Raw genomic sequence first — 25,368 nt, 5'->3', positions numbered from 1 at the left:
TAATTAAATAGGTTATTTGGTTTGGGCTGGGGGATTGGGCTAAAGGTTTTGAGCGTTTGAGCTATTAAATTGGTCTGGAATTGGCTCCAAATTGGGCTACAAATTAAATACACGAAAACTTATAAAAGAAAATTTATAAGTAATTAACAAATAGTAAAAATATTATTTATGTAGTAAGATACTTTAAAATAATAGTTTAATATTATAAAAATATAAAAAAGCTATTTGGGTACAAATAATATAATAAAATGTAATTATGCACAACATATAGGCTATTACTGCAAAATTATGTAAAATAGCTTTAAAATGCAAATATGATTATATAAAATAAAGTAAAATATTATAAAACATATATGTGGATGCAAATAATAAATTTGGATGATTAAGTCCTCACAAAATAATTTAAAGGGGTAATTAATACATATTTAAATAATTTAAATGCAAGAAAATTAATTTTAAAGTTTAAAACAATTATGAAACATTATAGAAAATACTTATTTGACCCCTATAAATTGGGTAATAATGTAAAATCATATGGAATACTTTATAAAATATGAGGACAAAATTGGGTATCAACATCAGCAGTGGATCAACCAGGCAAGTACCGCAATACCAATGAAGTATCTGTAAGTCAACACACAGTGCACCTTCTGAAATGCGCACCCTTCTCAGGAATTACCAAGTAGTTATAGCATCCATCTAAACATCGAAAATTTTCCATGTAGTCTAAGAATTTATGATCTTCCCTTCAAAACTGACCGTGACCTTGCACATGCAAACCTCAATCCCACACAACATACCACTGTTATCATGCCATCATATGAAAAGTACGAGAATCTCATAATCAACTCTGAGTCCAACAGAAATGCATACTCAATTAGCCAGGAACCTTCCATTTGATCTCTTCCAGGAGAAAATCACAACACGCAACATGCTCCTCATGCTAGCAGGAAATATACACCTCAAATAGTGGTAGAAACCATTGAGAACACTTTGAAATCCATTTGCACATAACCCAGCTATCAGAACCGAATTTTTCTAACTCAACCAAGTCACGCATGTGGCCAAAACCCAAGAGCATTGCCACAAAACACCTGTAGAGACTCGCCACATCATAAGTACCCCAAAGAACCAATCACATCCATTGTCGTGCTAATCCAACCTACTACCAAGCTAACCTATTTCTCCGAGTTCCTTTCGAATTGCCCTCAAGCTAACAATTCTCCTTGTTAGAATACCACGATCCTCGCCCAAAGCTCACCGCAAGAGATCCTAGCATAAAACCACGCCGCCCTAAGGCCCATAAGCCGATGTATTCCTTCTCAAGCACCCCAAAAGTACCACAATCAACACACCCACTCTGAAGAAACCTTGTGTAAATCTAAAGTCATTTCCTCCACCTTTTTAATACCGAAATATAAAATCTATGATGAGATAAAATACCGCGAGTCTCGACACCATCTAATGTAAATCTCAGATCCTAGCCATATACAAATCTGGAAAAATTCACAATTGCTACATGAAAATCTTGAATCCATTAGAATTTTCTCCAGAGTCATCCACCATGCTCAAATCTCAACTGCACCAACCAAACCGACCGAACGACATGTGCTCCATTAGCACAACAACATCCAAAGAAGTGGCCCCGCCTTAGCGCAACCGAGCAAATTTCTACACCATGCACACTACATCCGTCACGAATAACAACTCAAACCATTCCATGATTTCCATATACCCATAAAATGTGACATAACCCGTATCCAGAATTTCCTTGCTAAAGTCATCCTCAAAACCAGCCTCTGCAAGTCATAACTGATTCACAATATACCTCAAACCGAAACCGACACAACACATAACCATGCAATCAAAACGTCGATAGTAGAATCCCCCACTTGGCTCGAAGTCATAGATCAAAACACTCGATAACTCACAATGCCCATACTCTATTACTGCCATAATCTCGCACCGAAATTCAACTCAATCCTTCATAAAATCCTGTAACACAAACCATCTAATACCTCGAATCATCTGCAAATCTTGCATCCATCCTCGTGACGGTCAGGTCAACTATTACAACCAATCCAAACTCAAATCGCACGACTATAACCCATTGGTAGAAAAGAAAGCCTCCACACAACATCATAAGGTTCACACATCTGTAGATTACCCCGCAGATTATAACCCATCTGCTTAGCCTCACAATGACATCTCTCTATACCCTTTCACAGTCACAACTACTACGCAATCACTTAATCTTCCTGAGTTTGAACTCACAACAAGACATGAAAAATCCACTTCGTTCCACAATTATACTTCATGAAAGATTTTTCAGCACACTCATCACTCGAGACTATACGTCACATCAAGACAATAATCTAGCACCTAATAGTCCTTTTTGCATCTCAAGCAAACTATTCTCGTCACAATCAAATAGTCTGAACACATTTCGCAGTCACATCATGCTTCATTGCATAGCCATCCAATCATTCATCGAGCCACAAATTCCACTCATAGGGACACTACCAGACATAGAAGTCCGAAAGCACATGCTCACACAACTGAAATCCCCGTGCTCAAGCTAAAGTCAAAACCTCGACCTCAAGTCCTCCAGACTGGCCCATCATCAGCACACAAAAATCACATCTCCCACTTCATCCATGGAATCACAAGCCATCAACGCACAGCTGATACTGAGCGCTCACATACGCATATGAATGCGTGAAAGGAATTCAAAGGGTTATGTTTCAAGCTGAATCAATTCTGAATGATAAGGAAAGAAAGATGGGAAATTATCTTAAATGCCTTGTAGCCTCTCGAAGATAAGTATGGACGTCATCATACCGATCCTCAAGATTCTACTAGACAATTGCTCATGACTTGTAGAACCTATGAACCTACAGCTCTGATACCAACTTGTCACGACCCAAAATCCAAATCGTCATGATGGTACCTAATCCAACCCGCTAGGTAAGACAATTAACAAAATAACATAATATAATAACGCTGATGTGAATCAAAGATGAGATAACTAAATTTTATACAACTTTTCAAGGATTGAAAGTACAAATCATGAGTTTCTAAGATTTAGAATTTACGAAGCTGGTATGAATTTAAGTACATCATCTATTTGAACTGTACAGGAATAGATTAAAACTCTAAAGCTACCAAGATCAAGATCAAGAGGCAACTATGACCGGAACGCAGGCGCATCTTCAGATCTAGCTCCCGCCGTGCACAACAAGATCAGCATCCAACATCTACACGCAAGATGCAGAAGTATAGTATGAGTACAACCGACCCCTGTGAGCATCTAATTTTTGCCCCACATAAAAATTACTCCAAAAAATAGTCCAAAAAAATAATTTTTATGAATTTTAGGAGTCTTTCTTTATTTGGTTTTGCATTTAATTGCAAATTTAATATATTAAAATCATAGAAAAACATTAAAAAATGTTCAATGTTGCATTGCATAAGCATTTTAGGTTTTAATTGAATTTGGGATTTAATTACACGAGTTAATCGCATTTATTAAACAAAAATCACAAAAATTATTGGTCATGTTACATTTTTTAGCTTTAAGCCTTAAATTAGCAATTTCATTTCATTAGTTTTAAGTTGATTAATTGTTCAAATATTAGAAATAGTTAATTAGGTTTATCTCACAAATTAGAATTGATTTAAGACCTAATTTAGGTTTTGAATTAATTAAGTTAGGATTTAAAATCAAAGAAAAGAAAAGAAGAAAGAAAAAAAAACAAAGAAAAGGAAAAGGTTATTTTTTGAGCTTCAAATCGGATTGGGCCAGATTTCAAACGGCCCAATCTTCCTCAATCCCACCCCAGCCCAACCTTCAAAGACCCAGTCCACCACTCCTAAACCTAAAACGACGTCGTTTGGACCAAGTTAATCGCAGCCCTCGATTCCTTTTGATCTAACGGCTCCCAACTGATCTCCTTATTCCCATAAAACTATCCTAAGACCCCCCCCCTAACCCCCACAACTTCCCCCATTCTCTTCATCTCCCTCAAATTTCCAAACCATAGCCGCCACCACACCCCCCACAACCCTCCACCGGCGGCCACCACCCCAACCACGCCCAAATATTTACCCCACAATCCTCAATACCTCCTCTATCTTGATCCACCTTCAGATTTCCTTAAAAACTCCTAGAACTCGCCTAATAATAGATCTAAAAATGGGACGCACCCTAATCCTTTTATTTTGTTGACTTCTGCCGATTTTGGAGTCGTATAGAGATAAAATGCTCAGCAATCGACTGGTCTTGTTTCGAACTACTGGTGGGTGTTAGTTTTGAGTTATTTCATGGCCATTGAAATCTAGTTAGATCCCTATTTGTCCTTCTGGATTTCCTCTTTCTCTGACCTTAGTAGTCATCGGCGTATGCACCACTGGTCGAGCTTTAAAGAACAAAGCCAGTGGACATTCGTTGATGACCACTGTTGGTCGGAAAATCTTTCACGGGCAGTCATCTGCATTCTTAAGGGGTAAGTTATTTTCTCATTTTTCTTGTCTGAAATGGTTCAGTGATTCATTTAATTTAGTTAATTCTTGGTTTTGCATTTAGTTAGTAATCACTTGTTCGAATGTTTGCATGTTTAGGTTAGTTTTTGATCATTAATAAAATTGTTTGAAGTTAGTTTGTTGGCTGAATTTGAAGTTAGATAGTTTGTTGTTGTTTTAAATCGCATATTTATTTAATTGACGGATTTTAATTAGTCATTGCTTTATGTTTAATTTGTGTTTGATAGCTTTGTTGTTAGTTTAGCTTAATTAGATGTTTGACTCTATTAAATGAAAGAGGGCAGTAGATTTGGGATAAAAGTACTACAGGGGCCAAAAGAAATAGGAATTTTAGGGAATCATTCTGTTAGTTGGTTGAGATATTTCTAGAACCTAGTTGTAGGGATTAAAAAGCAATAAGATAAGTAAATTAGCTCAAAATTTGGGGTGGAAAGGGGTAAAATCAGAAGTTAAGGAGCTGCAAAAATGAGAAGAAGGGGCAGCTGTCCCAATATTAGTTAAGAAAAATGCTAAAAACATTTGAAAAAGGGACAGCTGTACAAAATTGATTAAAAAAAGATGATGTGGTTTCCTTTTTTCACGCTGACAGATTCTTTTTTAGACTCTCTCTCATTCTCTCTTATAGCATACACACTGCCTATATAATATGGCCCATTCTGCATTCTGAAGATTAGAGACTGATTTTTACACGAAAGCTTTCTAAAATTCAGATCCCTTTCTTCATTGCAACACTGATTTTTCCTTTTCTTAAATTTCAATTTAGAAATAGAAAACAAAAAAAAAAGGAAATTCAAAGTTGCTTTTTCCTTCCATCTTTATACTAATTTTATTCGAATCCTGCTGATATATTGAGTGGCTGCTGATTCTGTTGTTGTTGAGTTGCTGAGATCCATCTCCAGTTTTCAGATTATTGTCAAGCTGTTTACTGCTGCTGCATTGGTTTCTTGTTGTTGCTCTTTCCAGTTTTTCAGAGATCTATTTTCTTTTATTGTCTATTCTGTTTATAAAGGTACACATCTATGAACTCACATATTCTGAATTTGACATAATCAAGCTTCTCTGCATTCTTCTGTGATTTTCAAATGTTTATAGTGTTCATATGATATTGTGTTTTAGATTTCTTGTGAAATGTTCAAAGAATGTTGAATTGAAGTTAGATAACTCTGCCATGTTACTGTTGTTTATAAGCTCCTTATAGGCATGTGCTGTTTTGCTTATATATAAGTTTTTTGTCTTTCACGTTCGAATTTCAATCTGAGTCTATTCTTAATGCTTGTGTTGTATAATGTTTGGTAGTAAGTTGTGGAAGGGAAGAACCATCAGTGGAATGAACATGGCTGCAGTTCATGATTTTGGCTACTAATTGGTCAAATTTGGGAATCGCAAAGTCAAGAGCTAGAGCAGCGGAAGTGTTCGAAGTCTTTGTAAATCGTCTCACCCAGTCGGAAGTATGAATGCCTGTAACCATTCACCTAATGTCAAAGGGAAATGTGTTTCATCATTAGTTAATTGAGTAGGATTGTAATAAATACTGAATATTCTCTATGTTCTTTGTTAATCGCCTATTCCCATTTGTATGTAATATATTCTAGAATTATTGGAGTATGAGTAGAAGTTTTGGGTTAAAGTATTCATGTTGCAGCAAGTAATAATAAGCTATGTGTGTAAACTTTAATTTTGATTTAGCTTTGCAAGTTCATTTGGGAGCCAGTTTTTTTTTTTAATGCATGATGTTTCTTTCTTTCCAAAGTTGTTATTTTAAGTACCTGAATAAGTTGGTCCAAACATGCAAAAAGGCCCAATATGGGCCTAAGCAAGCAAGTTTGAATACTTCAGGTCATTAGACCTTGGAGTTTGGCCCGATAAAGGTTTATTTTGATTTCAAAATCGAAATATTGTAATAGAAAATGATTTGTCTTATCTCATTGAATAAACTTTGAGCAATTTTAGCCTATAGCATCAGTAATGGATTCTTAAACGTGATTTTGAAACTTAGAGCAATTATAAAAGTCTAATTCGAATCCAGACATGTTCACTCGTGACTTTCCTCAAATCTTAGAAAAGATAAACAATGGTGAACTCCGTAGTTTGCTTTAGGCACATAAATAAATCACCACGACTATGGGTACGGTTCCCGTGGCATATTCGTGATACATAATTCCCCAATTCGGGTACGCATTTCATGCGACTCGGCTATAACTTCAAATCATAATAATTAATGAACATCATAGTTTGTTTCAGGTGCGATTAATAAATCATCGTGGCCATGGGTACGGTTCCCGTGGCATGGTCATGATACGTAAATCTCAGTCGGATGTACATTTCATGTGACCCGACCATAACTTCTAATAATAAAAAAAATAAATATGTTGTAAATTGCGGGTACGTTTCACGTGGCGCGGTTTGCAATGTGTACAAAAACAAACAAGTGCGCGACATCGCGACTTGTTCAAACAAACTCCATAAATAATTAAAAGCGGTTAAAAGGTAAAAATGCACAATAGGTTTCAAATGTGTATCAAATCAAATAATTTGGCCAATTATTAATAGTTGAGCTACCGTGCTTAAACCACGGAACCTGGGAATGCCTAACACCTTCTCCCGGGTTAACAGAATTCCTTACTCGGTCTTCTGATTTTCGCAGACTTTAAACGGAGTCAAATTTTCTCGATTTGGGATTTTAAAATAAACTGGTGACTTGGGACAACATAAATATTCCAAGTGGCGACTCTGAATTAAATAAAAAATCCCATCTTGAATAATGTCACTTTAATTGGAAAAACTCCCCTATCCCCTTCGGGAAAAAAGAGGTGTGACAGCTCTGACGACTCTGCTGAGAAATTCATCCCAGAATCTCTGGTTCAGGGTTCAGAATTAGATCTTAGAATAAACTGTGATACTTGGCTTCTGTTTATTATCTAATTTTTACGTGCTTGATCCTAATGTGCTAAATATCTCTTTTTACCGCTTTGATATTGTGTGAACTGTATATAAACTGATACGAAACCCTTCTTCTCTCTGAGTCTTCTAAATCTTCTAGGAAGTGTGCACTTCGCGTGACTTCTTTTCTGCTATAGTCATATCCTAATTTTAGAACGAGGTTCGGACAAGTTGCAAAGCCGGTGAAGCTTTTGTATTCCCGGTACGCTTCCCCCCCTCCCCCCCTCCCCCCGGTTCAAGTTGTCCGCTCGGGTAAGCCAGGTCTAGAACGATACACCCAGAATCCAAACTTAGAATGACATAGCCTCATGCTGGATCCCTAGTAGGTATATTATTTGCATCACGTGCATTTGACTTTGGGGACTCAACACAGGGATTGGGTCCGTCTAGGACAGGTTTACCCAAAATTAAAAGACCATCCTAATGCATTTTACGTGCTACTTGTGCATTTATTTACTTCGGCTTGTATGTTGACCGGCTTTTAGAATAGGGAAAGAAAATAAAAAAAAAACAAGGGTGAGGTAGGATAGAAAAACACCCTGTTCTGATAATCCCGACATTCAAAAAATCCCGAAACTCTGCCAAAATTTTGAAAAAAGAGGAGTCATTTCAAAATAAGTCATATTTTCTGTGTGTCAAAATTTACCGAACTACACAGGTTTAATTCTCACCGGATATGAGAAACGTAGGCAACCCTCATCCGGTCCAACCCCGCTTTTGCAAAAAATAACTCAAAATGTGAAAAATGCTGCCATTTTGTCATAAATAAATTTAGGTGATGCCGTTTTTGTTCAAATAGCCAAAAATATCCCGACGGGATGCCGGAAGGCCGTTTTTGCAAGAATAGCCACCTATGGCCCTTTTTCTAATTTTGGCCACTTAGCAAGCACAACCCTAAAATCTTCCCTTCTGAAGTGCTGAAGGGTCGTATTTGCAAAGGTGGCCTTGAGTTGTTTTAAGTTATATTTTTGCAAAAATAATCTTTTTTGTTCAATAATTAAACAAAAATCCACATGTTTTAACTAGTCACCCTAAATAAAAATGTGCAGGATGAGCACTGTTGAAAATATACCTTTTTGAGTCATAGATGAGATTCCACTAAGGCTCCACATGTGGTGGGATGACCTGGGGGAGGACAGCAAGCGTTCTGTGACAAAGCTCTAGGTGGTCTCACCGGTCTTATGAAGATTAAGCCCAGGGTTGATATAATTAAAGCTCTGATACCATTTTGGGACCCGGCACACAATGTCTTCCACTTCTCCGACTTTGAATTGACCCCTACACTGGAGGAAATAGCAGGTTACGCTAGTTTTGACGGGAATCTCAGGCGCCAATATCCGGTAGCACCTAGAATTGTAACCTCCCATAAGTTTTTGGACCTTTTAAGAATTAACCGGCAGGTTAAAGATGAAAATTTGGTCAAAGGATTCTGCACACTCCACTTCTTATATAGCCGGTATGGAGACCCCCGTGGATTTGAGGCTCCAGACACTGGTTTAAGCCATCAGAGAAAGAAAGACAAGTGGGAAGCCCGTAGGGGTTTAGCCTTCGTGGTTGCATTCTTAGCACACTGATATGCCCAAGGAGTAATGGACACATAGAACTGGGACTTGCAGGAATGGCTGACTTTATGGTTAAGAAGCCCAACGGTACCCTTATACCGATGATTCTCGCAGAAATTTATCGAGATTTAACCGCCAGCCGAGCTGGTGCAAAGTTCTTTGAAGGTTGTAGCCTGCTTTTGCAAATATGGCTGGTAGAGCATCTCTGTCGTCGCCCGAGGTACATGAATCATGGACTGATCGAACTCAATTGCATTGAAGGGTATGAAAGCAGGGTGAACGGCTATGAGTTACCAGAGGGTACTGAAACATGGTTCGAATATCTGGGTTCTTTAACCGCAAGGCAAATTGAATGGACTTTCAGTTGGCTCTCGGTTAACGAAGTCATCTACATGTCCGTCGAAGTGTGCTTTCTCCTATTGATGGGTCTTCGAAGCATTCAGCCATATGCTCTGCATCGGGTCCTCTGCCAATTAGGAAGATATCAAACAATTCCTCACGATGAAGATTTGAGTGCACAAGTCATTGAGCTAGGCCCAAAGGCTGCGTTCTCAGAAGAAAGGGTTCGCCAGATTTGGCACCAATGTAGGTTTTTAGAGCCACATACTCGGGTGCGGGATTTTTCTTCTGGCCAAGCAGAGTCTAATTGCACGACATGGTATTGTAAGAGAACCTGGGTCGATCAAGAGACGGAACAACCTGCTAAAAGGCCCCATGTCCAACAATTCACTGACGGAGCGCAAGAACAATGGGTTTGGTTAGCTAAAGAAAAGGAATACCGGACCACTATAAGCAAACTAGAAGAACAAATCAGAAACATCAAATTTGATAGTAGTTCGTAGGCTGCTGAGGATGAAGGAGAAAAGAAGAGGTTGGCTCGGGAAAATAAAGTCCTCCGAGCTCAAATCCAAAAAATAAAAATAGCCGCCGAGACGCCGGTAAGAAGTGAGAGATATGAAAGAATTATAACCAACCTGAGGCGGAAAGTGCATGACTTTGGGGCTGATTTGACAAAGGCTGAGGAAGAATTGGCAAAAGCTCAAGCAAAGTTGGCAAAGAATATAGAAAAACGGATAAGGTTTGCTCAACGATTAAAACAAAAGTATGATAGAGGAGTCAGAATCTTAAAAGAAAAACTGACTACCCTCGAAAATGAAATGGTTCAGCAAACCAAGGACTTCAATAAAGAAAGAGAGCATTGTTATGCCTTGATCTACCAATTAGAAGAGAGTATGTAGAGGTTGCAAGACCAAGACAACACGGCCACACAGGTTCTAGAAGCCCGGACATAGCAAATTGGCCATTTGCTCCAAGAAAAGGGTGTCATCAGAATGAGAATCAAGGAAATAGCCGACTATGTTGTGATGAAGTGTCATGAGTGTGAAGATATCACCAGGTCTATATTCTTTGATTCTGTGATGACCATTGTTCGCCAGGTGATGGCTGATCTAGACCATCTTCAGGAGGAAATTGCACGCAGGCCCGTGCAGAGACCGGCTGATGTCAGGCGGGCCCCCGAAGTAGCAGTGGAAGCTCTTATGTATTTTTGATTTTTTGATTTTGAGTCTGTATTTTACTTTTCTTGAGTCTGTTCATCTTTGTCAAGTCTGTTTTGTTGTTTTATTTCGAGTCTGTATGTTTTTTAGTCATCAGTACTTCCGAGTCATTGTAATAGAAAAACCTAAAAAAAAGATGTCTTTATTTATGAAATATTGAAAACCCAAAAAAAATTCTTTTCTTTTATTTCGCATTTATCTCCTGAACTACGTAATGATATGATTCATGCGACGTCATGATACGTAGGCAATCCCCATAGGATTCGATCATAGGCATAACCAAAAAACAAAAAAGGGCAAAAAACAAAAGGGAAGAAAAGAGCCACCAATAAAAGAGTGAAAATAGTAGAAAGGAGAAGGAAAAGAAACCAAAGGTTGAAATTTGAGAAAGAGATAGCAAAATCCGGGATGAAACAAGCAGCCGTTGTAAAAATAATTTAGAAACGTTTAACTGTTCAGGTGCATTGCATCCCCAGTGTGTGATTCCCTATCTGTTAAATGCTTCAAAACTGACAAGGTTGTTGTGCGTTCTATTTAGACAGGTCTTGTTTTAGGTGGTTGGTTTTAACGGTATTCTGGCTTTCCACCCTTACTTTACAAGATCAAAAGGGAGTGTCCCAATGTCTTCAGAAAGCAGTCTCCGCGTCATCGATCCTGAGGATAGTGCCACACCGGTTATGACCCAGCCTGAGTCGGAAACTGGCGAAGAAAATTGGATGTTACGTGTCCGCATATTAGAGATGTGGGACGCCTGGTCCAACGGTAGATAACCACCAAGTTCAATCCCTGGATTTCCTGAATTGATCCCTAGGACTGGAGGAACCACCAACATCCCCATCCCCATGACTAATCCATTTATCCCACTCGGGTACCCCACTATGTCAGCCAACTTTATCGGTACGCCTTCTGAGTCCGCCCCCAGGCACCGTTTACAGGGATACCCCCAACATTGCTCATTGCACCACCAGTATTTACCATGGCATAGCCGACCGCACCCAGGCCATGCTTCGAGCCGTCAATATTTACCTTTCGGGGCCCGCAATTTCAGCCAGATACAACTCATGTTACTCCAGAATCATACCCTTATCATCCACAATATGAGTCCCCAATGGAATAATAAAGAACAATGAGAAACCCCGAGCAGGAAGAAATGGATTGGAAGATGAGAAACCTAGAGCAAAGCTTAAAAACATGTAGGGCCTGAGTGGCCAGAAGAGTGTCTCGTACTCCGATTTATGCATGTTTCCACATGTTCACCTGCCAGTTGGCTTCAAGATGCCAAAGTTTGAAAAATATGATGGGAACGGAGATCCAATCGCTCATCTGAAATGATATTGCAACCAGTTGAGGGGTGCCGGTGGAAAAGAAGAGTTATTGATGGATTATTTCGGGGAAAGCCTGACTGGAATCGCTTTAGAATGGCACATGGACCAGGAAATCTCCCAATGGCACATATGGGATGATTTGGCCCGCGATTTCGTCAGACAATTTCAGTACAATATGGAAATAGCTCCAGACAGGAACTCCCTGTCTAACTTGAATAAGAGAACCACTAAGAGCTTTCGTGAATATGCAATTAAATGGCGCGAGCAGGCCGTCAGAGTAAAGCCGCCCATGGACGACACCGAAATAGTTACGATCTTCTTGCAGGCCCAAGAGGCCGATTATTTTCAGAATATGATGTCTGCCATGGGCAAATCGTTCGCAGAAGCAATAAAAATTGGAGAAATGGTAGAAAATGGTTTGAAAAGTGGCCGCAAATTAAGCCAATCTGCTTTGAGAGCTACCTCCCAAGCCATCCAGAATGACTCGGGAGGTTTGGCCAATCGAAAGAAAAGGGAGGAAGGAGCCATAATGACTTCAGGTTCAAGAGGGCCCCGTCGATCACATGATCACTCTCACATGATGCCCAGAACTCCACATCACTACTATCCCCACCAAAGTGTAGCCTATGTCGTGGCACCGCCTCATTATGCGGTGATGAATGCCCAACCCTACACACGACCACAGCAGCACTACAAACCAAGCTCGAGCTCCACCTCCCAGAAATAACCATCCTTACCAAGCTCCATATAACCCTCGTCCACCACAATACAACCACCAACATAATACACGCCTTCGTGATCCACCTAGGAGAAGCAATTTCACCCGTATTGGTGAATCCTATTCTAGCCTGCTCCTGAAGTTGATCCAGCTGGGTCTGTTGCAACCTGTGCCCCCTAATCAACAAAATCCTGAATCCCCATCGTACCGATCAGGTACCAGGTGTGCTTACCATTCGGGGGTAGAGGGTCATGATACGGAGGATTGTTGGACCCTAAAAAGGGTAGTTGAAAATCTGATAGAACAAAAACAAATTGTGCTAAGGGACGAGGAAGCTCCCAATGTGACTAACAACCCACTACCGGCTCATAACAATGGGCCGGTCATTGGAATGATTTGTAAGGATAAGGAATTCAATCCAGCTTTGAAAGCCATCATTTCCATCGCTGATTCAGAAACGAGACCTAAAGCTGCGGTAAAACAAGCCAGAACTGAGAAGAAAATCACTCAAATTCCTCAAGTGGTAGAAAAAGTTGTAGAAACAAAATCTAGGGAAACACCTGCTAAGAACACAATTCTTTATATTCCTAAAGCCCCAAGGAAAGAACAGCCCACTTTGAATACTCCCAAGAAATTCGAGCCAAGAAATGCCACGTTGAATGTGCCGAAGTTGTATGTACCAAAGGGGACTTATGTGGCGCGGGGCCCGATAATTTCATCAAGGCTGACTGAGCCCGTGGTTATCAGTCGTGCACCACAGAATCCCATGAGAGACCCCACCGCAGTTTTCTGGAATTACAACAAAACAGTGGTCACTTACAAGGGCAAAGAAGTCATGGGAGAGGTAAAAGAAATGAATCAACCTGGGAAGTACCACAACCCAGAAGAGTTAACGCTGAACAAGGATAAACGGTTTCCACCTAAAAAGCCCGTGAGCACTGAGGAGGCAGAGGAATTTTTCCGAAAAATAAAAACTTCGAACGATGAAATAGTTGACCAGCTCCGGAAGACTCCTTCACAGGTCTCGCTTTTATCTCTGCTGTTGAGCTCAAATGAACATCAAAAGGTACTCTTGAAGACATTGAATGAGGCATACGTCCCAGTTGAAACTTCTGTTGAGCAATTGGAGAGAATGGCTGAACAATATTTCGAGGACAATAGGATTTCTTTCAGTCATGACGATTTTCCCCCAGAGGAAGGTGCCCACAACAAAGCCCTTCACCTGACTGTCAAATATGAGGGCTACTATGTTAAGAGAGTCATGCTAGATGGTGGCTCCGGGGTCGATATCTTCCCTCTTTCACCACTCCAGAGAATGGAGATTGGAACGGAAAGAATCTGACCTAATAATGTTTGTGTACGGGCTTTTGATGGCATTAAGAGAGATACCATAGGGGAAATCGATCTAATTTTGACCATTGGACATGTGGACTTCGAAGTGACTTTCCAGATTCTAGATATGGAAACCTCGTACAATTTGCCTTTGGGAAGACCATGGATTCACGCTGCCGGAGCTGTTCCCTCCACTCTCCACTAGATGGTCAAATTTGAGTACGAGAATCAAGAAATTATTATCCAAGGGGAGGACGAGCAGTCCACCTACAGGGATCCATTAGTTCCATGCCTTGAAGCTAGGGAAGGCAGTGATCATATTGTATACCAGGCTTTTGAGATTGTGGTTTCCGATCAATATGAAGAAGGGGCCACATGCCCACAACCTTGCTTATCTAATGCCTCAATCATGGTCGCCACTGAAATAATTAAACATGGGTACAAGCTCGGAAAAGGGCTCGGGGTATCTCTGCAAGGCATCACAGAGCATGTCACTTCGATCGCCAATGAGAAGTTTTTTGGCGTAGGTTTCCAAGCTACAGAAGCTGACAGAAAATGGGCAGATAAGCGCAAAAATAAAGGTTAGGTCCTACGCCAGCCTATTCCACATCTCGCCTGATCATTTGTCAAGCCCAAGTATGTGGAAAAAGAAGAAGAGGCCTTCACGGCCGAAGAGATCGATGATATTTGTGAAGCCATGAAACAAATGTTGTATGAGGCTCACATGGTCCAGCCAGGGGAAGGCATTAGCACTGACGAGGTGCAGTATATGGGGCCAGATGCCAAGCTTCACAATTGGAAAGCTACCCCATTCCATGTCAGACGGGAATCCCGGTAGTCCAGTCTTGCCATCTCTTCTACATTACGAGTTATTTCAGGGTGTAACTCGAATGTTTTTACTTTATTGTCTTTTAATTTCGATTTAAACCCTTCTATCTTCAATTCAATGAAATAAAATCAATATTTCATCGTCTATGGATGTCTTTTTTCTTTTATTCTATTTTTTGCTATTTTCTTATCTTTTACTTTTCAGTTCTAATAATGCGGACCTAAATAATATGACATGCTTGCGGACTTCATGCCCGGATCCTAAAACGCTGTCTAACTGTGAAATAATAAATCAAGAACCAGAATATGATGAAGATGAGGCTTTTAGGGAAATAAACCGAGAATTGGAACAATTTGAGAATAAGCCTAAGCCAAACATAAATGAAACCGAGCCAGTTAATTTAGGTAGTTCAGAAGAGATCAGAGAAACTATGATAAGCATTCACGCTGATGAAAGAACTAGAGATGCATTGATCCAACTTTTGTTTGAATTCAAAGATGTGTTTGCATGGTCCTATGATGATATGCCAGGGCTAGGCATTGATTTGGTGGTACATAAATTTCCAACTTATCTCGGTTATCCAACCGTCCAACAGAAACAGAGAAAGTTCAAAACAGACATTAGTGACAAGATTAAGGAAGAAGTCACTAAACAACTGAAAGCCGGTGTGATTCGAGTGGTTCGATACATCACATGGTTGGCTAAACCCCGAGTGTGTGTTGATTATCGGGATCTGAACACAGCAAGCCCCAAGGACAACTTTCCATTGCCAAACATCCACATTCTTGTTGACAACTGTGCCAAACATGAGATACAGTCTTTTGTGGATTGTTACGCTAGGTATCACCAGGTTTTGATGGATGAAGAAGATGCAGAAAAGACAGCTTTCACCATATCTTAGGGCACCTACTATTACAGGGTCATGCCATTCGGCGACCTACATGAGAGCCATGACTGCAATCTTCCATGACATGATGCACCAGGAAATTGAGGTGTATGTGGATGTGATCATTAAATCCAGAATACAGGAAGACCATGTGCGAGATTTGAGGAAATTCTTTGAGCGTCTGCACAGGTATGATTTGAAACTAAACCAGCTAAATGTGCATTCGGAGTTCCATCTGGGAAACTTTTAGGGTTTATAGTCAACCGGAGAGGTATTGAACTATATTCGACAAAGATAAAGTTTATTCGAGATTTTCCACCTCCGAAAACCAAGAAAGAGGTCATGAGTCTACTAGGGAGATTGAATTAGATTAGTAGATTCATTGCTCAGCTTACTACCACATGTGAGCCCATATTTAAGTTGCTAAAGAAAGACGCGGAAATCAAATGGACAGATGAGTGTCAAGAAGTTTTTGATAAAATCAAAGAATATCTGTCAAATCCGCCAATGTTGGTACCGCCTGAGCCCGGAAGACATTTGTTCTTGTACCTGACAGTCCTGAAATATTCTTTTGGATGTGTCCTCGTAAACAACATGATGTGACTGGGAAGAGAGAGCAAGCCATATACTACCTGAGCAAGAAGTTCACCAGTTATGAAGCCAAATATACCTTATTGGAAAGAACTTGTTGCGCTTTGACTTGGGTCGCCCAGAAGCTTAAACATTATATTTTGGCCTACACCACCTATCTCATAACCAGAATGGATCCTTTGAAATACATATTCCAAAAACCAATGCCCACGGGAAGGTTAGCAAATGGCAAATCCTGCTCACTGAGTTCGACATTGTTTATGTCACCCGCACGGCGATGAAAGCTCAAGCCTTGGCGGATCATCTAGCTGAGAACCCGGTTGATGATGAATACCAACCCCTAAGTACTTACTTTTCGGATGAGGAAGTAAACTCGGTTGAAGTAATTCCAGAGGACATTGCTTGGAAAATATTCTTTGATGGAGTTGTAAATGCAAAAAGTGTCAGGATTGGAGCGATTCTGATTTCTCCCACAGGTCAGCACTATCCGGCCACAACCCACCTTCGGTTCCTCTGTACAAACAACACCACTGAGTATGAAGCCTGCATTATGGGCATGAATATGGCAGTTGATCTGGATGTATAGGAATTGTTAATCATGGGGGATTCTGACCTGATTATTCGGCAAGCCCAAGGTGAATGGGAAACTCGAGACATCAAGCTTATCCCGTACATGCATCATGTAGAAGATCTTAGCAAACGGTTTAAGTCCGTCGAATTCAGGTATATTCCTCGATTCCACAATGAGTTAGCTGATTCACTAGCTACCTTGGCCTCAATGCCGTCGTACCTGGGAAATGTTCATATTGACCTGCTGGAAATCCAAATTCGAGAAAGGCATGGTTATTGTAATACAATTGAAATAGAACCAGATGCTCAACCATGGTATCATGATATCAAAAGGTTTTTGAAAATAAAGGAATATCCCGAGCAAGCTAGTGGAGATCAAAAGAGAACTATCAGAAGGCTTGCCAGTAGTTTCTTTTTTAGCGGAGAGGTCTTGTACAAAAGAACTCCAGATCTGAATCTTTTGAGGTGTGTAGACACCCGAGAAGCTGAAAAGTTCACGAACGAAGTGCATTCTGGAGTATTTGGGCCTCACATGAATGGATATGTCCTTGCAAAGAAAATTCTCCGGGCAGGTTATTACTGGATGACCATGGAAAAGGATTGTTTCAGTTTCGTCCGAAAGTGCCATCAATGCCAGATACACGGTGACGTGATTCATGCACCGCCTTCAGAGTTACATCTAATTTCGGTGCCTTGGCCATTCGTTGCTTAGGGCATGGATGTTATTGGGCCAATCGAGCTGAAAGCTTCAAATGTGCACAGATTCATCCTGGTTGCCATTGATTATTTCACAAAGTGGGTCAAAGCGGTCACTTTCAAAGCCATCACTAAGAAAGCAGTGGTGGACTTCGTGCATTCCAACATTATTTGTCGTTTTGGTATTCCTAAAACTATCATTACAGATAATGCTGCAAATCTGAACAGGCACTTGATGAGGGAGGTATGCGAACAGTTTAAAATTATGCATCGCAATTCTACCCCTTATCGTCCCAAAGCTAATGGCGTCGTTGAAGCTACAAACAAGAACATCAAGAAGATTCTCAGGAAGATGATTTAGAGCTCCACACAATGGCATGAAAAGCTGCCTTTTGCATTATTGGGATATCGCACAACCGTGCAAACATCAGTTGGGGCTACTCCTTACTTATTGGTCTATGGCATTGAAGCTGTAATACCTGCAGAAGTTGCGATTCCCTCTCTTCGGATCATTGTTGAAGCCGAGATCGAGGACTAGGAATGGGTCAAAGCCTGGTTGGAACAGTTAACTATGATTGATGAAAAAGCAGATGGCCGCAGCTTGTCACGGGCAGTTATACCAACAAAGAATGGCCCGTGCCTACAACAAGAAATTGCGGCCCAGAAAATTCGAAGTGGGTCAAATCGTTCTGAGACGTATTCTCCCGCATCATGAAGAAGCAAAAGGAAAATTTGCTCCAAACTGGAATGGTCTGTACATTATAAGAAGAGTGTTTCAAATGGTGCGCTATATTTGGGAGACATTGAAGGAAATGACCTTGAGACAGTTGTCAATGCAGATGCGGTCAAGAGGTATTACGTTTGATCCCTTTGTCATAGCGTTAACATGTTCTGATTGGGATGACGAAGGCTTTCATTCTCGCTACCCAAACACTACCAATCCTTGCAACCCCTTTCGAGTTGGTTCCCTCTTTCTTTGGTTACCCTCTTTGGAACATGGAATTTGTTACTGAAAAACAATGATGAAAAAATGAAAAGAAAAAGAAAAACAAAAGAAAATAAAAAACAAAAGTTTCTTGAACTACGTTCGACTTGATTCCGAAAGGATACGTAGGCAGCCTCTCTCATGGGTACAGTCACACCAAAATAAAAATTCACACTTCCCCAAAATTGAAACTGGGGCAGATGTTATAATGTTTCGGCGATGGTTTCGCCTGAAAGATTCCAAAGTTGTAATTCAATCCAAATCCTTTTTTCCCAAATCCTTTCAAGTCCTTCTGATCAATCGGTGAGAATATTCAAGGATCGGAGAATACAGCTACTTGGATCCGATGCGATCAAAATGAGAGAAATAAAATGAGAGAGTCTTATTGGTGAAAACCCTCACGGGCACCGTAAGGCGACGGTAAGCAGAGAAATTAAAAATGAGAGAGTATTGTTAGTGAAAACTCGCAAAGAGCACTATAAGGCGACGATGAGAAGAGAAATGAGAGAGGTCAGCTGGTGAAAACCCGCAAAGGGCCCCACTTATCGAAAAGAGGTTCTTCGGTCACTGACACTGACATGGTCCTAGGGAAGGTTTCTCGGTTTCGAGGCAAATGTTGTGATGAATTTCTGATAGTCGGACGGTTTATACAGATCAGGCATACAGTCCAAGAGGCATTTCATGTTCATTGAAGTCTGCATGCACTTCAGATAAGTCTTTCTTTCTCTTCCCCGAAAGGGACACCTCCTGTCTAAATTCATTATCCATTCCAATGTTTGTTTTTCTTTGAATCCATTTCAGTCTAACTTTGTTCCAAACTAAGGCAAAGAAGGGATGACAAGATTGATTTACAGGGTTCTTGTTTGATACGAGCTAATATGCAAAAAAGGCACCCAACCTTGGCAGGGGCATCAAGTTGACCCCGACTGGCCATAGTAGCCGGTGTGTCGAAATCAAAAGCTCTTAAAAGAAGAAAATCAAATTGAAGTGCCTATAAAGGCAAATGAAGTTGAAAACGGTTGAGTCCCACGTGGCTAACCGTCTTGGTAAAGTTTGAAAGCTAAAGGTTACACAATGCTCTGAAGTTAAATTTAGAAAAAAGAACTAAGATGCCCACGAAGGCAAAACAAAGTTGAAAAAGGTTAGGTCCCACGCGACCAACCATCATGGAAAGGTTTGGAAAAGCCAAAGGTTCTCCGGGGCCAGAAAAAAATCGGTCTTCAGGAAACAATCAGTTGCAGTTGAAAGTATCATCAAATGAGCCGGGCCGAGATCAATTGATTGAAACACTCAAGGCCGTAAAACCAACCACCATTTTAAACTGAAAAATTGTTCTTTGTTTGAACCGCAGGAAACAGGTGTAATCCAAGGCAACCTTGCAAGAAGCAGGTGCAACAAAAAAAAAATGCACGGAGACTAAAATAGCTCTGCCGCAACGACTCCAAAAAGGGAAGTCTTCTCCAAACTCTTTCCCACATTTTACTCATTCTCTTAATAAAATGATGAAAATGAAAAGAAGGAAAAAGAAAGAAAGTTCCAAATCATGGTAGTACAGGGTCTCCAATCCCTAGCTATGTTTGCCAACATAGGGTCTCCACTCCCTAGTTGATGTTTTTAGACATAGGGTCTCCACTCCCTAGTCGCTTTTCCAACATAGGGTCTTCACTCCCTAGTTGATGTTTTTAGACATAGGGTCTCCACTCCCTAGTTGTTTTTCCAACATAGGGTCTCCACTCCCTAGTTGATATTTATTTTAGACATAGGGTTTTCACTCCCTAGTCGTTTTTCCAACATATGATCTCCACTCTCTAGTTGATATTTTTAGACATAGGGTCTCCACTCCCTAGTCACTTTTCCAACATAGGGTCTCCACTCCCTAGTCGTTTTTCCAACATAGGGTCTCCACTCCCTAGTTGATATTTTTAGATATAGGGTCTCCACTCCTTAGTCTGTTTTTCCAACATAGGGTCTCCACTCCCTAGTTGATATTTTTAGACATAGGGTCTCCACTCCCTGGTCACTTTACCAACATAGGGTCTCCACTCCCTAATTGATTTTATTTTAGACATAGGGTCTCCACTCCCTAGTCTGCTTTTCCAACATAGGGTCTCCACTCCCTAGTCTGCTTTTCCAACATAGGGTCTCCACTCCCTAGTTGATGTTTTTAGACATAGGGTCTCCACATCCCAGGTCGCTTTTCCAACATAGGGTCTCCACTCCCTAGTTGATTTTATTTTAGACATAGGGTCTCCACTCCCTAGTCTGCTTTTCCAACATAGGGTCTCCACTCCCTAGTTAATATTTTTAGACATAGGGTCTTCACTCCCTAGTCTGTTTTTCCAACATAGGGTCTCCACTCCCTAGTTGATATTTTTAGACATAGGATATCCACTCCCTAGTCATTTTTCCAATACATGGTCTCCACTCCCTAGTTGATGTTTATTTTAGATATAGGGTCTCCACTCCCTAGTCTCTATTTTCTCAGGGTACACCAATCCCGGCCTTTTATTGCTTTCAATAATGAAGTAATATAGAGTGTTGTTACAAATAACTCACGAAATATTTTAGTGAAAACTGGGGCAGAAAAAGTTTGTTCATTTGTCTGTTTTGGTGTCTGAGCAGGTCTTTACCTCGAGGCACAGGGTTCGAGATAACCAAAAAGAAGTCTCAATTCAAAATAGAGAAAGAAATAGAAAAGAAGTGAACTCAAAGTGCAAAAGCGGAGAAAAGATATGGACTGCTCAAGACATGATTGAAGTCGCAAGTTTTTCATGTCCCGCCTTGATCCGAAAAGCTGAAGAAGAATGAACTAGCACCTGCAGCTAACAAGCATCAAAATTCAGATCAGAGTCTGCGTGAAGAACCAGCCAAGACTCAAGATCAAGCTTCAGAAGACTTATAGATAGGAATCTTGTAACTCGCAGCTGATAGGCTTAGTTAGTCTTTTTTATTTTTGACTTTGGTGTAATAAGGAGCTCAGCAAACAGCAACAGCAGCAACAGTGAAATCACAGTTTTTCGGTAGTCCCAGCTACCAAAATTTCCAGAACTATACTAACCTGATTCCTTTATAGCCAAGGATATGTAGGCAACCTCCGAAGCAAGGTTCGGTCAAACTTTTTCAAATTTCTTCCCATGGAGTATCAAACGGGCAAAAATTATTCATGATTGCTCACTTTATCTTTGCCCGAAAACTCTTCATGTTTCCGAGCAAAGAGGGACAGCTGTGAGTACCTAGTTTTTGCCCCACATGGAAATTACTCCTAAAAATAGTCCAAAAAATAAATTTTATGATTTTTATGAATTTTAGGAGTCTTTCTTTATTTGGTTTTGCATTTAGTTGCATATTTAATATCTTACAATCATAGAAAAATACAAAAAATGTTCAATGTTGCATTGCATAAGCATTTTAGGTTTTAATTGCATTTAGAATTTAATTACACGAGTTAATCGCATTTATTTAAAAAAATCACAAAAAATATTGATCATGTTACATTTTTTAGCTTTTAGCCTTAAATTAGTAATTTTATTTCATTAGTTTTAAGTTGATTAATTGTTCAAATATTAGAAATAATTAATTAGGTTTATTTCACAAATTAGATTTGATTTAGGACCTAATTTAGGTTTTTAATTAATTAAGTTAGGATTTAAAATCAAAGAAAAGAAAAGAAGAAAGAAAAAAAACAAAGAAAAGGAAAAGGTTATTTTTTGAGCTTCAAATCGGATTAGGCCAGATTTCAAACGGCCCAATCTTCCTCAATCCCACCCCAGCCCAACCTTCAAAGACCCAGTCCACCACTCCTAAAACCCAAAACGACGTCATTTGAACTAAGTTAATCTCAGCCCTCGATTCCTTTTGATCTAACGACTCCCAACTGATCTCCCCATTCCCATAAAACTGTCCTAAGACCCCAACCTCCAGAACTTCCCTCATTCTCTTCATCTCCCTCAAATTTCCAAACCCTAGCCGCCACCACACCCCCACAACTCTCCATCGGCGGCCACCACCCCAACCATGCCCAAATATTTACCCCACAATCCTCAATACCTCATCTATCTTGATCCACCTTCATATTTCCTTAAAAACCCTAGAACTCGCCTAATAATAGATCTAAAAATGGGCTGCACCCTAATCCTTTTCTTTTGTTGACTTCTGCCGATTCTGGAGTCGTATAGAGATAAAATGCTCACCAATCGACTAGTCTTGTTTCGAACTACTGGTAGGTGTTAGTTTTGAGTTGTTTCACGGGCATCGAAATCTGCTTAGATTCCCATTTGTCCCTCCGAATTTCTCCTTTCTCTAACCTTAGTAGTCATCGGCGTATGCACCACTGGTCGAGCTTTAAAGCACAAAGCCAGTGGTCATCCATTGATGACCACTGTTGGTCGAAAAGTATTTCACGGGCAGTCATCTGCATTCTTAAGGGGTAAGTTATTTTCTCATTTTTCTTATCTGAAATGGTTCAGTGATTCGTTTAGTTTAGTTAATTCTTGGTTTTGCATTTAGTTAGTAATCACTTGTTCGAATGTTAGCATGTTTAGGTTAGATTTTGATCATTAATAAAATTGTTTGAAGTTAGTTTGTTGGCTGAATTTGAAGTTAGATAGTTTGTTGTTGTTTTAAATCGCATATTTGTTTAATTGACAGATTTTAATTAGTCATTGCTTCATGTTTAATTTGTGTTCGATAGCTTTGTTGTTAGTTTAGCTTAATTAGATATTTGACTCTATTAAATGAAAGAGGGCAGTAGATTTGGGATAAAAGTATTATAGGGGCTAAAAGAAATAGGAATTTTAGGGAATCATTATGTTAGTTGGTTGAGATATTTCTAGAACTTAGTTGTAGGGATTAAAAAAGCAATAAAATAAGTAAATTAGGTAAAAAAATTGGGGTGGAAAGGGGTAAAATCAGAAGTTAAGGAGCTGCAAAAATGAGAAAAAGGGACAGTTGTCCCAATATTGGTTAAGAAAAATGCCGAAAATATTTGGAAAAGGGACAACTGTACAAAATTGGTTAAAAAAAGATGTTGTGGTTTCCTTTTTTCACGCTGACAGATTCTTTTTTAGACTCTCTTTCATTCTCTCTTATAGCATACACACAGCCTATATAATATGGCTCATTCTGTATTCTGAAGATTAGAGACTGATATTTACACGAAAGCTTTCTAAAATTCAGATCCCTTTCTTCATTGCAACACTGATTTTTCCTTTTCTTAAGTTTCAATTTAGATATAGAAAACAAAACCAAAAAAAAAAAGGAAATTCAAAGTTGCTTTTTCCTTCCATCTTTCTACTGATTTTACTCGAATCCTGCTGATATGTTGAGTGGATGCTGATTCTGTTGTTCTTGAGTTGCTAAGATCCATCTCCAGTTTTTAGATTGTTGTCAAGCTGTTTTCTGCTGCTGCATTGGTTTCTTGTTGTTGCTCTTTTCAATTTTTCAGAGATCTATTTTCTTTTATTGTCTATTCTGTTGATAAAGGTACACATCTATGAACTCACATATTCTAAATTTGACATAATCAAGCTTCCATGCCTTCTTCTATGATTTTCAGACGTTTATAGTGTTCATATGATGTTGTGCTTTAGATTTCTTGTGAAATGTTCAAAGAATGTTGAATTGAAGTCAGCTAAATCTGCCATGTTACTGTTGTTTATAAGCTCCTTTTAGGCATGTGTTGTTTTGTTTATATATAAGTTTTCTGTCTTTCACGCTCGAATTTCAATCTGAGTCTATTCTTAATGCTTGTGTTGTATAATGTTTGGTAGTAAGTTGTGGAAGGGAAGAACCATCAGTGGAATAAATATGGCTGCAGTTCATGAATTTGGCTACTAATTGGTCAAATTTGTGAATCGCAAAGCCAAGAGCTAGAGCAGCGGAAGTGTTCGAAGTCTTTGTAAATCGTCTCACCCAGTCGGAAGCATGAATGCATGTAATCGTTCCCCTAATGTCAAAGGGAAATGTGTTTCATCATTGGTTAATTGAGTAGGATTGTAATAAACACTGAAAATTCTCTACGTTCTTTGTTAATCGCCTATTCCCATTTGTATGTAATATATTCTAGAATTATTGGAGTATGAGCTGAAATTTTGGGTTAAAGTATTCATGCTGCAGCAAGTAATAATAGGCTATGTGTATAAACTTTAATTTTGATTTAGCTTTGCAAGTTCATTTGTGAGCCAGTTTTTTTTATTTTTATTTTTAATGCATGATATTTCTTTCTTTCCAAAGTTGTTATTTTAAGTACCTGAATAAGTTGGACCAAACCTGCAAAAAGGCCCAGTAGGGGCCTAAGCAAGCAAGTTTGAATACTTCAGGTCATTAGGCCTTGGAGTTTGGCCCGATGAAGATTTATTTTGATTTCAAAATCGAAATATTATGATAGAAAATGATTTGTCTTATCTCATTGAATAAACTTTGAGCAATGTTAGCCTATAGCATTAGTAATGGATTCTTAAACGTGAATTTAAAACTTAGAGCAATTATAAAAGTCTAATTCGAATCCAGACATGTTCACTCGTGACTTTCCTCAAATCTTAGAAAAGATAAACAATGGTGAACTCGGTAGTTTGCTTTAGGTGCGTAAATAAATCACCACGACTATGGGTACGGTTCCCGTGGCATATTCGTGATACATAATTCTCCAATTCGGGTGTGTATTTCATGCGACTCGACTATATCTTCAAATCATAATAATTAATGAATATTGTAGTTTGCTTCAAGCGCGATTAATAAATCATCCTGGCCATGGGTACGGTTCTCATGGCATGGTCACAATACGTAAATCCCAGTCGGGTGAGCATTTCATATGACCCGACCATAACTTCTAATAATAA

The 25,368-nt window shown here is 39.5% G+C and overlaps 2 protein-coding genes and 2 long non-coding RNA genes across 4 annotated transcripts; all 4 read left to right on the top strand.

The window, feature by feature from the left end:
* The first annotated feature begins 3,988 nt into the window (after positions 1-3,988).
* LOC104096460 (uncharacterized) lies at positions 3,989-6,252 on the top strand. Its single transcript, XR_686328.4, has 2 exons — positions 3,989-4,505; positions 5,839-6,252. It is a non-coding gene; the product is annotated as an uncharacterized lncRNA (long non-coding RNA).
* Positions 6,253-11,977: 5,725 nt separating this feature from the next.
* LOC117276808 (uncharacterized) lies at positions 11,978-13,985 on the top strand. Its single transcript, XM_070183776.1, has 2 exons — positions 11,978-12,464; positions 12,859-13,985. Exons 1-2 carry the CDS (start codon positions 11,978-11,980, stop codon positions 13,983-13,985), a joined length of 1,614 nt encoding a protein of 537 aa, XP_070039877.1.
* A 2,894-nt stretch (positions 13,986-16,879) lies between these two features.
* On the top strand, positions 16,880-17,908 carry LOC138897764 (uncharacterized). Its single transcript, XM_070183775.1, has 2 exons — positions 16,880-17,464; positions 17,564-17,908. The coding sequence occupies exons 1-2, from the start codon at positions 16,880-16,882 to the stop codon at positions 17,906-17,908; spliced, it is 930 nt and encodes a 309-aa protein (XP_070039876.1).
* A 4,547-nt stretch (positions 17,909-22,455) lies between these two features.
* LOC104084542 (uncharacterized) lies at positions 22,456-24,714 on the top strand. The gene is made up of 2 exons (XR_683637.3): positions 22,456-22,958; positions 24,301-24,714. It is a non-coding gene; the product is annotated as an uncharacterized lncRNA (long non-coding RNA).
* Positions 24,715-25,368: the final 654 nt, after the last annotated feature.

Source organism: Nicotiana tomentosiformis, chromosome 8 (genome assembly GCF_000390325.3).
Source record: "Nicotiana tomentosiformis chromosome 8, ASM39032v3, whole genome shotgun sequence".
Classification (NCBI taxonomy): Eukaryota; Viridiplantae; Streptophyta; class Magnoliopsida; order Solanales; family Solanaceae; genus Nicotiana; species Nicotiana tomentosiformis.
Note: the sequence above shows the minus strand (reverse complement) of the source record. Positions and strands in the feature narration are given on the sequence as shown.

What these genes read in the sequence shown, in the direction of transcription:
- LOC117276808 (XM_070183776.1), top strand. Translation starts at nt 11,978, where the DNA reads ATGGATTATTTCGGGGAAAGCCTGACTGGAATCGCTTTAGAATGGCAC. An exon ending in AGGAGCCATAATGACTTCAG is followed by an intron (nt 12,465 to 12,858) that starts GTTCAAGAGGGC and finishes CGTACCGATCAG; the next exon opens with GTACCAGGTGTGCTTACCAT.
- LOC138897764 (XM_070183775.1), top strand. Translation starts at nt 16,880, where the DNA reads ATGGGGGATTCTGACCTGATTATTCGGCAAGCCCAAGGTGAATGGGAA. An exon ending in AAAAGGATTGTTTCAGTTTC is followed by an intron (nt 17,465 to 17,563) that starts GTCCGAAAGTGC and finishes TTCGTTGCTTAG; the next exon opens with GGCATGGATGTTATTGGGCC.